Source organism: Pinus tabuliformis, chromosome 9 (assembly GCF_031772625.1).
Source record: "Pinus tabuliformis cultivar Carrire ecotype Pingquan chromosome 9, CPIR1, whole genome shotgun sequence".
Taxonomy (NCBI): domain Eukaryota; kingdom Viridiplantae; phylum Streptophyta; class Pinopsida; order Pinales; family Pinaceae; genus Pinus; species Pinus tabuliformis.
This window is the reverse complement of record NC_142307.1, coordinates 136,153,269-136,166,470: the sequence shown is the minus strand read 5'-3', so window position 1 is coordinate 136,166,470 and position 13,202 is coordinate 136,153,269. Positions and strand designations below refer to the sequence as shown.

The 13,202-nt window shown below is 39.2% G+C and overlaps 1 protein-coding gene across 5 annotated transcripts in view; it reads left to right on the top strand.

Annotated features, from left to right (window-relative positions):
* Window positions 1-855: 855 nt before the first annotated feature.
* Window positions 856-13,202, top strand: part of LOC149147469 (NADPH-dependent aldo-keto reductase, chloroplastic-like) — a 118,820-nt gene continuing 106,473 nt past the window's right edge. Inside the window, exons 1-2 of one of the 5 annotated variants that reach the window (XM_089445257.1) lie at window positions 856-1,001; window positions 2,065-2,224. In XM_089445257.1, coding sequence (XP_089301383.1) covers window positions 2,093-2,224 — 132 coding nt within the window. In that variant the 5' untranslated portion in view covers window positions 856-1,001; window positions 2,065-2,092. Of the gene's footprint in view, window positions 1,002-1,072; window positions 1,281-1,340; window positions 1,803-2,064; window positions 2,225-13,202 lie in introns of those variants that run through there. The other 4 variants (XM_089445260.1, XM_089445256.1, XM_089445259.1 and 1 more) reach the window with 4 other exon arrangements.

Sequence of the window (13,202 nt, the reverse complement as noted above, 5' to 3'; positions counted from 1 at the left end):
CAACAAATAATATTATATAAATTAATTTTTTAGATATATATTATATAAATTAATTTTTTTTAGATAATATTATTACATAAATTGATATCATTAAAATTAATTTATAAAATCAAAATAAAATATTTAACTATTATATAACAGTAAGTTTTTTATTAAATATTAAATAATTTACTAATAACTATTTTTAATAGCTCATTCTGCAAAATGATACATCCATGCTTCTCACGTTAGATGAATCACATTAATTGATTCAAAATCATTTTATTACCCCTAAATTAAGTTTTAATCAAATATATTTTATTTAATATGAATAAATCAACAAATAATATTATATAAATTAATTTTTTAGATATATATTATATAAATTAATTTTTTTTAGATAATATTATTACATAAATTGATATCATTAAAATTAATTTATAAAATCAAAATAAAATATTTAACTATTATATAACAGTAAGTTTTTTATTAAATATTAAATAATTTACTAATAACTATTTTTAATAGCTCATTCTGCGAAATGATACATCCATGCTTCTCACGTTAGATGAATCACATTAATTGATTCAAAATCAAAACTATACAATTAATTAAAAAAAACTTTATTAAAAATAGTTTATTGAAATAGATTTCTGTTAGGACTGTTTATTCACTCTCGGTGGGTGGCTATTAACTATCGAAACTGAACCCCAACCCCTACCCTAAACCATGATCTACACCTCATAATTAATGCTTACAACTTTAATAATATGCCATTTGAATGTTCCTACGAAGGACACGCGTAATGCTTATATTTATTTGCGTGTAGAATTGAACACTTTCCGCGATTTCTGGTCACATTCTTCGAAATTGTAAAGCGGACATCGACATCAAAGAACGGTCGCTACTCTGTCACTGTCACTGTCACGATATTGAGCTGATTCATATAATCTTGCCCTACTGGCAAGGTGTTTTGGTACAATTTCTGTCTGAGTACGTGCAATTTCTGTCCCTGAATACGGGTGAGTCTCTCTGCAAATCGTAAAATGTTTCCATAAATACAACGCTGTTGATTTTCCAACGTTTCAGCCAATGCCCACTGTTTTGCTGTATTTCTTGCTGTATTTATGTTCAGTTGTAGGAAATGTTGATTTTTTCTCACACTTCGGCCATTGTTTCCTGCCTCTATGTGCAAATCTCTGTATATAAAGCTAAAAATTATCTTATTTCTAAAGGTTTAATCCCTGCGATAGAGGTTTCGTTTTCATTTTGCCGGTGTCACCATTATCTCGGTTAATAAGGTAGATTTCTGGATGCATGTCAGTTCTTTGGGTTTAAAGATCCTGGGGAAATTCCAGATAATATAGTAAACTTCAATACTAACTCAAACTTTGCCAGTTTGGTATAAATTAAACCAGACCTTCAAGGTTCTATGAGTTTTTACAGTTAAATTTCGTATTTTGTCATTTGTGCACTTTTATACCGGTTAGATTCTGAGTCGTCAAATCGTGTAGCAAACAGTCTTGTCCGTAGAGCAGCTTGACAGAATCCGATATTGAAAAATCACATTTTTGTCGGTAAAAATTTGCGATTTAATAAATTCTCAGATCTGAAGTGGATTTCTCAGCTCTCATTTTCAATGGTGCAACTCCACACTGTAATTTTAATAATCAACAATCTCACCTGAAATTTGAAAATTTCCACGCAAAGATAATGGAAAAGGGAATGTGGTTTACTACACGAGTAGATTATCCGAAGTGATGTTTACAGATAGACCTGGCAGGGCTTCTTCTAGATTGGGTATCAATTGAGTGGCGGTTCCGGTATTTTTTTGTCAAATTTATGCAATATTACCATCCTTTAAGTCAAATTTCTTTTATTTCGTTATACGTTAAAAGCGGTGATATCATTTCCATGGATAGCATGTTGGTCTTTGTTGTGTATATTCAGGTTATGTTCACTTTTGCGGTCTGGATGTTGTTTTAATGGAAAACTCGCTTTTCTTATTTATATAAAATATCTGTACATTTACAGAAGATGTATCCGTTTGATGATACAAGATAACAGAATCTATGCATATTGCAGGATAGGGTCAACAGAGAAAACTGAAAGCATGGGGGATATTTCTGAAGCAACTACCCTGTCATTCGAGCTAAACACAGGAGCTAAGATACCGGCCGTGGGACTGGGAACATGGCAGGCTCCACCAGGTGTAGTTGGGGATGCCATAAAAACAGCTATAAAGGTATTCTCGCATTCCAACCTTTCGCTCCTTCTTCTTTTAACAGGTTCTTATCTATTTTAGGGTTTGTTATGGAGTTGCGTTTACTGGTTATTATCTGTTTTTGGTTTTGTTGTGGAGGAAGACATTTTGAAGTTATGGTTCATCTGTTTTGATAAGTAGCATTGATCCGTAAAACAGGGCTTATACTCCACACGCCTCACCAATACAAAGCTTTTGCAACAATGAAATTAGGTCTCTGTTCTTGGAAATATGCAGAGATCTTTGATCTTGAGAATTGACTCCAACGCTTCTGTTCTCAGTGCGATTTTGAACACAAAACAACCAGTTGACAATCCCAAAATAGCATGGTACTTTGATGTGCAATATGCCAATCAACAACACTGCTGCTTAGTTAAAATTCAATTGACTCCTTTGCAAGTTAATATCCAATTGAGATTAGTTCTTTCAAGATGAACAAGGCTGAGACACTTTCATGGTTGTGTATGTATTCAGATCTGATTCTAGGGGGTTGGTTGATAGATTTTAGTCCACTTTCAAATGTGCAACAATTAGGCAACACCCTCAAGCCTATGATATACCAACTAGCATGCTCCCTTTGGTTCCTCACTATTTTCTTAGTTGAGAGACACGGCAATGGGGATGCAGGTATTCACTTGCTCTGAATGGTTGTAGGAAATAGTGATGGCTGAGGCTTCCCTTGACTACCTGTCTTCTGAGGGAGATAAAGTAATGCACCACGGACAACTTGTCAATTAAAGGTCGATTCTTGTGCTAAAGGAATTGATACAGTATAAGGGATCAACGAAATGGATTTCATGTTGGACAAAATGCTATTGGAAAGTGCCCATGCTTTCATGACGCCCAAGAATGTCAAAATGAATTAATCCCTAAATTCAGGGGATTGAAAATGGCAATCAGGCTGGATATTGAAACTAGGGAATAACAACTTTGTCACCAGAGCCATCAATCTCATTAGCCAGAATGAATATCATTCTTATCTTTATATGCGGACAACAACGTCCCAATGTGTTGAGGAAATCGCTGACAGTGAGGCATTGTCCTCAAGCAATTCCAATAGCTAGGTGTACAAGCCAAGAACCAGACTTTCTGTGCCATCCTTTATTAGTCACCCCTCACAACATAAAGACACAAATTAATTGCACACTAGTTGTAAACAATTTGTGTGGAAGCTAGTTTTAGAGCAACAACTACATCGTTCATTGATTAGAGATTGCCATTGAATTAACCACAAAGAGCAGCGAATGCATTTAGAATTTATCAAATTTCACACACTAAACAAAGAATGGGGTTTGGCTTTGAACTATGTACTCATACAAAATGAAATCCATGACATTAGACACCACAATTAATCACGATGGACAATAGATATTTCACCCTGGAAACCTAAATGGGAAAAACTATTTTTGAATGATTATGGTCAGTCTTTATTTTCGACAATTGCAGGGTTACAATGTAGTGTCATGTCTTTTTGGCCCATTCAACAAGTTATACATCTAGAATTATTTTCTACATCCTCTATTCTCTGCTAAAACCCCTTTGTGAGTCCATTTCCAAGACAATATGGGCAGCGCTTGTAAATTTTCAAGCCTAGGTGACCACTGTCCCAATGTTCCCTTATTAAATAACTCAAACAGAACTTGTTTAAAGGTAGAAAGTAAAATTTTTGGACATTGCATCAATCACACAATAGCTGAAAAATGAACAGCGGAAGAAATAAAACACATACACAGGTATTTCTCTTTTCAATCAACTTTTCATTCCTTTGATCAGAGCTTACAAGGTGACCTCTGCAGCGTGCATTAACCAGCAAATGTATGGTCATTAAATCATCTCAAACAACAGTGCATGACCTGTGTAAAAGAGGGTATAGGTAAACCATCACAGCTTGCTCTATTTTTTCCTTTCCTGAAAAACAAATGCTCTTTCTCTCCTCTCAATAGCTATGACTGTTAAAATTGGCAATTAGGGCCAAACTCCATGTGGGTCATCTTATTAATAGAACCTGATATTTTTCTTGGATCCCTTTCATCGAGATGTGTAAGATTGATCTAAAGATCATTTGATTCCGATAAGTATTTATGGAGATATGAATTTATTTGTGTTATGGGACAATTCGTCAAGGTCAGCCAACAACCAAATAAACCCCACTTGTGTTCAACATTTTAGTATAAATAAAGGTGGCCTTCAAGTGATTAACAACACACTTGAGATCTCTTCCTCTCTACATGTCTTTGGGTTTTAGTAGGAGGAGAGATCCTAAGGGATAACGCTGCCCTAATCTAGAGGGCAAAAGCCGGAACTGCCGGAATTGTGGGAAAATCTGGAACTGCCGGGAATAGCCATAATTGTCGGGCACTGCCAGAACTGCCGGGAATAGCCGAAACTGCTGGAAAAAGCCGGAACTGCTGAGAACTGCCGGAATAGGCAGGAAAGTTGACGCAGAGGATAGAAGTCGCAACTGCCGGGAACAACCGGAACTGTCGGAACAGCCGGAATTGCTGGAACTGCCAGAACTTGCCGGGAACAGCGGAATTGCCGGAACTGCCAGAATTTGTTGGGAACAGCCGGAATTGCCGGAACTGTCGAGAACTGCCACCGTCTGTCTCTGAAGGAGAGCAACATGCAAGGGACAACTAACTAACATTGGGACAATTGTATGGTACTTAGCAGCAAATACACCAAGCATGCAATGTTACAGCTAGCATGCAAGGGACAACTAGCATGCAACAACAAGCATGCAAAGGACAAAAAGCATGCTAGGGACAACAAGCAAGCTAGGGACAAGAAGCAAGCAAGATGCAGCCAACACATAGGTCAGTATGGCAACATGGTGCAGCAATGGCACATAATGCAGTACAGTGATGGGTATAGTCATGATTAATGAAGCATGATGAGATGCAACATAGTGATGGTGGGTGCTGCATGGTGTAGCACGGTGAGGTGCAGCATGATGACGAAATGCAGCACAACGATAGGTGAAGGAGTCACCTTGGAAAATTAGTTGAAGCAGCATGTCTTCAACTGATCTCATGTATCATCTTCTTAGAGATGATCTATTCTCTTATCTAGATAAGTCAAAGTGTTGACTTCTGCTGTAAACGTACTATCTCTCTCTCTCTCTCTGTGTTGAACTATTGAAGAACATATAAGAAGAATTGATCAAGGGTTTCCCCACATTGGGGTTTGTCCCTGGCTAGCGCCACATCTTGTGTGCTCTTGTCTTGGTTTGTCTTCTGCGATTTATGTTTATGTTCTATCTGCAGTTTACTTTAATACTGATCTGTGAAAAGTGCAATAAATTGCTCTAAGCATAGAACATACCTAAAATTAACATGGTATCAGAGCTGAGGTGAAGACAATGCCCAAGCAAGAGTGAAAGAGCAATCATTGAAGACAGTTGGGAAAGGACAAAAGGATCAGTGGATTCCTCATCCCTCTTCAAATTCACCGAGGGTGAAGTCGAAGCAGAGAATATTATCAAAATGGCGCAGCGGAAGTTTCTGATGGCGTACCTAAAGATCACTTCATTGGGAAGTCTGGATCTAAGGGTGGAAGGAAAGGCAGATGCCTTGGTTGCAATAAGTTCGGCCATTATGCGAAGGAGAGTCTGAGGTAGGGACACATCACTTGATGATGATAACAATGATTCCAGGGACATCTTCAATGATCAGAGAAATTACAGGTAATGCAGGCCATCAAGGAAACGACCGACTCTTCAGGCAAAGCAAGGAATCCCAGGTATGAAGAACCAAATGTTGTTTTTGATAAGATAAAGAAGCGTTATCTTGTATTGGCCCTCTCCTTCAAATTCTTTGGGAATCTGGCTTATTGATTGTAGTGCTTCAAGGCACTTCATCGGATAGAAGGGTGCACTCTCTAATTTGGTAGAGAAGGAAACAATCATGGGATTATACTTGGAGCTGATGCCACCTATCCCAGAAAGGGTGTAGGGAATGTTACCCCTCAATTGAATGAAGGTAACTCGATTCATTTATAGAATCTCTTTTATGTACCTGATCGCAAGAAGAACCTGGTGTCCATTTCAGCAATGGAAGTCAAAGGTTACAAGGTGGCACTCGTCGATGGAAAGGTACGTGTTAAAAAATAGAATTTTCAAAGATGCTTTTTCTCATGGGTTCATGGTTGGCAATTTGTATCAAGTTGTAGAATGGTCCATTGGGGATCATGTCAATTGACATATAGCATTTATAACATCGGAGGTCTACCTATGGAGCCCTACCTGACGTGAGTCAGAGGGTGATAGGGATGCCTGAATTCAAGAAGAGCATGAAGGTACATGTTTGAGATGTACCGAAGGAAAATCTTATAAGGGGACCATTCCCCTCATGCAGTAGGTCCACAGGTTTGGAACAACCCGAGGAGTTTGAGATTCATGATCGGGAATCTCATGTATACAGGTGGAAGAAAGCCCTCTATGGCTTGAAGCAAAACACCCCAGGCGTAGTATGAGAGGATTGATAGTTGTCTAATGAAGCTGAGATTCACTAGAAGTGAAACAGATCCAAACCATTACCCGAAGTATGTGGATGATAGACCTCTCATACCGGCACCTTATGAGGACGACCTATTTCTAATAGGTGCAGACCCTCTCATTTGCAGAAGTAGGAGGGAGTTGGATTCCGGATGTGGAATGATAAACTGCAAGTGTGTGACTACCTCAAGGATCTTAACTTTCAGAAGTTATATGGTAGTGATGTTGGACCAAATTTGGGAAATGCCTCTGAGTTTCATAAACTCATTCACGTTGATGTTCTTGGTGAACTTTCGTTCGAATATATGTTTTGCATTTAGCATGGTGAGCTCATATTTGGTTGAGCCTCACTGGATTGGTGCCAAGAATCTTCTGAGATATCTTCGGGGCACAATCTCTCATGGATTGGGATACACTGCCAGAAATATGAAACTGCATGATTATTTGAATGCTAACTGGGCAGGCAGTGTGGAGGATCACTAGAGCACTTCTCGATATCATGGATGAGTAGGAAGCAGAAGTAGGTTGCTATAAGCACCGCCGAGACCGAATACATAGCTACAAATATGATCTCGTGTGAAGCTACATGGTTGCAAAAGCTCTTAAGTGAGATGTTTGTACACATGATGAATACCACTATGATTCTTTGTGACAACCAGAGAGGGGATTCGATTATTGAGGAATCTTGTATTCGATGATTGCTCTAGCAGATAGACATCAGATACTGCCTTATCTGGGATATGGTAAGTCGATGAGCGAGGAGGCTCCATCGCATTGAGACTGATGTACAGGTTGTAGACATTTTGTCAAAGCCCTGGGAAAAGGTCGAATTTGTGACTTTCCCGAACGACTTGGAGTCGTTGAAAGACCTTACAAGGGTCCTGCATTTTGCATGCATTGAACTCTGGGAGCTATGGGGGGCTTGGGGTACTTACTAGAGCAACATACGACCATAGGGTGACTCACCCTCCCCTGGTGGTGCGCTATGTACAGGATGACAAGTTCAACCTTCCCTTGTGATACCCCATGGCGACTGTGGAACAGGATGATTAGTTCTCCTATGGGCCGGGATGATTAGTTCTCCCGTGGTAATTGTGGAACATGATGATTAGTTCTCCTGTGGGCCGAGATGATTAGTTCTCCTGTGGGAACTATGGAACAGGATGATTTGTTCTCCTGTGGGCCGGGTTGATTAGTTCTTCCGTCGCAACTGTGAAACAGGATGATTAGCTCTCTTGTGGGCCGGGATGATTAGTTCTCCTGTGGCAACTATGAAACACGATGATTAGTTCTCATGTGGGTCGGGATGATTAGTTCTCCTATGGGCGGGATGATTAGTTCTCTCGTGGCAACTATGAAACAGGATGATTAGTTCTCCTGTGTGCCGGGATGATTATTTCTCCCATGGCGACTTTGGGGTAGGATGATTCGTTCTCCTGTGGACAAGATGATTAGTCCTCCTTTCGTGGCATCCTACCCATGCAGTCTAGGACTTATGGGAAGTACCTCTCATCTGATCAATGAGCAGGGAAATGGGGTTAGGGACCATAGTAGTATTATCGATGGACGCATCGATGTATCTACCGTACTTCCTATGCTAGGATGACCTCCATTGATCTGGGATCGGTATGAGTGGTTTGAGACACTCTCATGTGATATTGATCTGGGATTAATAAAACTGTCTTCGGGCCAATAAGAGTGATGTGACATGCTCTCTTTAGATGAAACTAAATTCGGGTCAGTAGAGAATGGTATGAGACATTCTTGATCAATTCTTCTTCTTCATGGTTCAGCAGAGCAGAGCAGTGCTCATCAACGCAGAGCAGTGCAGGGCATTGATGGCAGAGATAGTACAGTCGGACATATGGATCAGCGGATGGAGTTCTCCCTTGTTGAGAGGGAGTGTTAAAATTGGAAACTAGGGCCAAACTCCATGTGGGTCATCTTATTAATGGAAGCTGATATTTTTCTTGGATCCCTCTCATCGAGAGGTGTAGGATTGATCTAAAGATCATCCTATTCCGATAAGTATTCATGGAGATATGAATTTATTTGTGTTATGGGACATTTCGTCAAGGTCGGCCAACAGCCAAATAAACCCCACTTGTGCTCAACGTTTTAGTATAAATAGAGGTGGCCTTCAAGTCATTAACAACACACTTGGGATCTCTTCCTCTCTACTTGTCTTTGGGTTTTAGTAGGAGGAGAGATCCTAAGGGATAACACTGCCCTAATCTAGAGGGCAAAAGCCGAAACTGTCGGGAACTGCCAGGAATAGCCGGAATTGTTAGAACTGCCGGGAATAGACGGAACTGCTGGGAAAATCCAGAACTGCTGGAATTGCCGGGAATAGCCGAAATTGTTGGGAACTGCCGAGAATAGCTAGAACAGCTGTGAAAAGCTGGAACTGCCGAAACAGGCAGGAAGGTTGATGAAGAGGGTAGAAGCTGGAACTGTCGAGAACAACCGGAATTGTCGGAACTGCCTGGAATTGTCGAGAACAGCTGGAATTGCCGGAACTGCCTAGAACGGCCGGAACTACCGGGAACAGCCAAAGCATTTGTCTCCGAAGGAGAGCAGCATGCAAGGGACAACTAACGAACATTGGGATAGTTGTATGGTACTTAACAACAAATACAACAAGCATGCAATGTTACAACTAACATGCAAGGGACAGCTAGCATGCAACAACAGGCATGCTAGGGACAACAAGCAAGCAAGATGCAGCCAACACATAGGTCAGTATGGCAACATGATGCAACAATGGCACATAATGCGGTACAATGATGGGTACTGTCATGATTAATGAAGCATGATGAGATGCAGCATAGTGATGATGGGTGCAGCATGGTGTAGCACAGTGAGGTGCAGCATGATGACGAAATGCAGCACAACAATAGGTGAAGGAGTCACCTTGGAGAATCAGTTGAAGCAACATGTCTTCATCTAATCTCATGTATCATCTTCTTAGAGATGATCTATGCTCTTATCTAGATAAGTCAAAGTGTTGACTTCTGTTGTAAACATACTATCTCTCTCTCTCTCTGCTGAACTGTTGAAGAACATATAAGAAGAATTAATCAAGGGTTTCCCCACATTGGGGTTTGTTCCTGGCTAGCGCCACATCTTGTGTCCTCTTGTCTTGGCTTGTCTTTTGCGATTTATGTTTATGTTCTATCTGCAGTTTACTTTAATGCTGATCTGTGAAAATTGAAATAAATTGCTCTAAGGATAGAACATACCTAAAATTAACAATGACACACTCTAGCAATCCACAGAAGATTGTGTACGACCAAATCTGAAGGTGTATGTCTTGTTCTGAACATGTATAATTTGTGCATGAAGAGAAGGTGGCTACAACAGTGATATGGCCTGTATGGTCTGTTAGTATATTGCTGGTCACTTTAGCAATCTGCCCTTCTTTTCTCTGTGTATTTACTATTTCTTCCTTCAACTCTCTTGCTCTCTTCTCATGTGAGGTTGAGTTCTCCCATCTTGTCCTCGTTATGCTTTGAGAGAAAGAACTATTCTCCTCCATCCTATTTGCCACCTCTCTCATTTGCGAGATGTATGATTAAGACTAAATCCTAATCTACATTACTAATGGTCTATAACTTCTAGAACATTTCATTTAGATTCCTAAGACTAAGTGACTTCAAAACATTAGATTTTCACTTTTCTGTTATTTTTTAAGTGAAAATTACAAGATGGAATTGGTGACCTGTTGTCGCTCAGATTGCACAGGCACTGCGACAATGACTCAGGGCGGGGGCTATCACTTTGATCCTTGCCTTCTCCGTTCTAGCTGTCTCCTAATAGCAGGCTATGGGGGGTAGTCCCAGTGAAATGAGAGAATGCAAGACCTGTTGGCAACCAACAAGTCTAGGAGACACGATTGAATGGCATAGTCACTCGGTTGATTTTAGCAAGTTTTAAAGAATTGATTAGATTTAAACATGAGACCAGTGCCTTGTGGAGTCAACTACTTACTTCAGATCGATTGGAGACCAAATGACCGGATGAACAATCGCTGTTAAGGAATGCTTATCTATCCTATGCGAAATGCAAGATCTAAAATCTAGGTGAAATGCAAGATCTTGGTTTATTTTAATTAAATGCCTAGCTAAGTAAGTCCCTCAATCCCTATCTATTTTGAGGCTAGTCTCAAAAGTAAGTGCTAGAGAGAAGTCAAGGCAAAACAAGCAAAGACTTGGTTAATGATAGCTCCCCTTGAAATCTAACGTACCTGGTACCTCTGACGCTGCAAACGCTGTAGCGTTGATGACTACAAGGTCACTGTTTTGACCACTAGAGAGGGTCTAGCGTTCGCAAGCAAGAGATGAAGGGTGTTCCTATCTTTCTATCAACCAAGCTTATGCTTGGAGGTAAGTTTAATTAATGCAAGACTAGGCGTAGGATGCAAATGCAAAATTTGGCTTGAGTGTTCTTGAGTTAAGATTGGTTATGATCTTAAGTACTTTGATTTAGCTTCAGTTATTACACAAAGTACTTAATGAATGAGAGAGAATTTTATACACAAGATAAAGTGCTCAATTTACTAGTGCCCACAAGATGTATCAAATCCAACCAAGAGATAATTGCTCAAGAAATAAGATGTGTGCTCTTAACAACAAATCACCAATCTGCCAAGTATAAAATTATCGTCCACAATAGATTTTAACCATGAAACAATAATAACAATGATGGCAAGTAAAAGAGATTAGAGTACTTAACCAAAATGTTACTCAGAACAATTAGCCAAGGTTTCCTTCGACACTTATATGAGACGACACAAGAATGAAAAGGATTTTAATGACAATTTCCCAATAGGTGCATAATTAGATGGTCAATGTTCTCAACACCATTAGCAAATTTCCAAATTATGTCAATCAATTATTACAATGCGAAAGTTAATGTGTAGCAATTAGATCTTAATGTAATTGTGAGAGAACAAGAAATGCCAATATCCAATAATTCCTTGAATTACAAAATTTAAGCGATATTAACCATTCAACAAGATATTAGATCTTAGGATTATGTGCTTGTGTGTCCAATAGATGCACAATTAGATGGTCAATGTTCTCAACACCATTAGCAAATTTCCAAGTTATGTCAATCAATTATCACAATGCCAAATTTAATGTGTAGCAATTAGATCTTAATGCAATTGTGAGAGAACAAGAAATGCCAATATCCAATAATTCCTTGAATTACAAAATTTAGGCGATATTAACCATTCAACAAGATATTAGATCTTAGGATTATGTGCTTGTGTGAGTGAGATTATTAAGTGCAAGATTATGAACTTTATGAAACTCACAAGAAAACACAATGTTAGATCCCTTGAACAATATGAGCAATGTAACAACTAAACCAATGGTAAATTCACTTCAAAATACCAATGTCACCAATGCTAGCTATCCTTTCCACAATATGATATTAAACACATCAAGAAACCTTAGGTAACTTATGTCAAATATGCCAAAACAATCCCAGAATTATCACTTCCTCTTGATTTACTTACGATGAAACACAAACAGTTAGAAGATGCTTATGTCACTGTTATATATCAGACCTTAGTTTGCATTTCCAAACAGTAAGACAGTCATTAAAATTTGATGAAAAGAGCCCAACAGGGATTACCCAATTGATGCAATTGATTTAGGAATGTATTAGGTGATTTATTAAGTGTTTTTATGCCACTTAAGTGAGTTATATACCACTGTTAATGTAATGTTCAGATGGTTGTAAACAAAACAGCGAGGCAGTGAGGGTTAGAGGAATCAAACCACTTGGCATTTTGGCTTTGGAGATGGATGGAGAACTTGCCCAAAATTTCTCTAGTGAGATAACCACCTGCAATCACAACAATTTGATCCAAAATCTCTGCAAAACACCAATTATAGCTCAAAAATCAAATAATAACCAAATTAGAGATGGAATGAGACAAAGAGGGGAAGAATTGTGAAAATTCTATCACTGCAACAACTGATTTACTTTTCCTACTTATTTTATCATAAGTTATTCATGAAATTACTTCAACAAACATTAAAATAAATACTGCTGCAGATATCACATCGTAATACAGAAACAAAAATATGCACACATTGACACAGTTATTTTGGACTAATGTCCTCGGAAAAACCTAATGTGGGAAAACTGGTGCAGCAAGGGAGGATTTTATTATTCAGCAATTTTCTTGTACAACAGGGTGCCAAACTGGCTTACCCACAGATAGACAAACTTCCAGCACTTTCCTAAACCTAGTGTAGGCTCTACTGACCTCTGCTACAACCTGAAATCCTCTGCATCAACCTACTGAGGCTCTGCGCAGCCTCTCTGGGCTTCTGCGTCACTCCTGCAGCCTCTGCGTGGATGAGGCAGGCCCTTCAGGCTATGCGCAGTCTCTGCTGCCTCTGCGTGGCTTCCTTTGGTTCTGTGTCTGCCTCTTTTGCGCTGATCTCC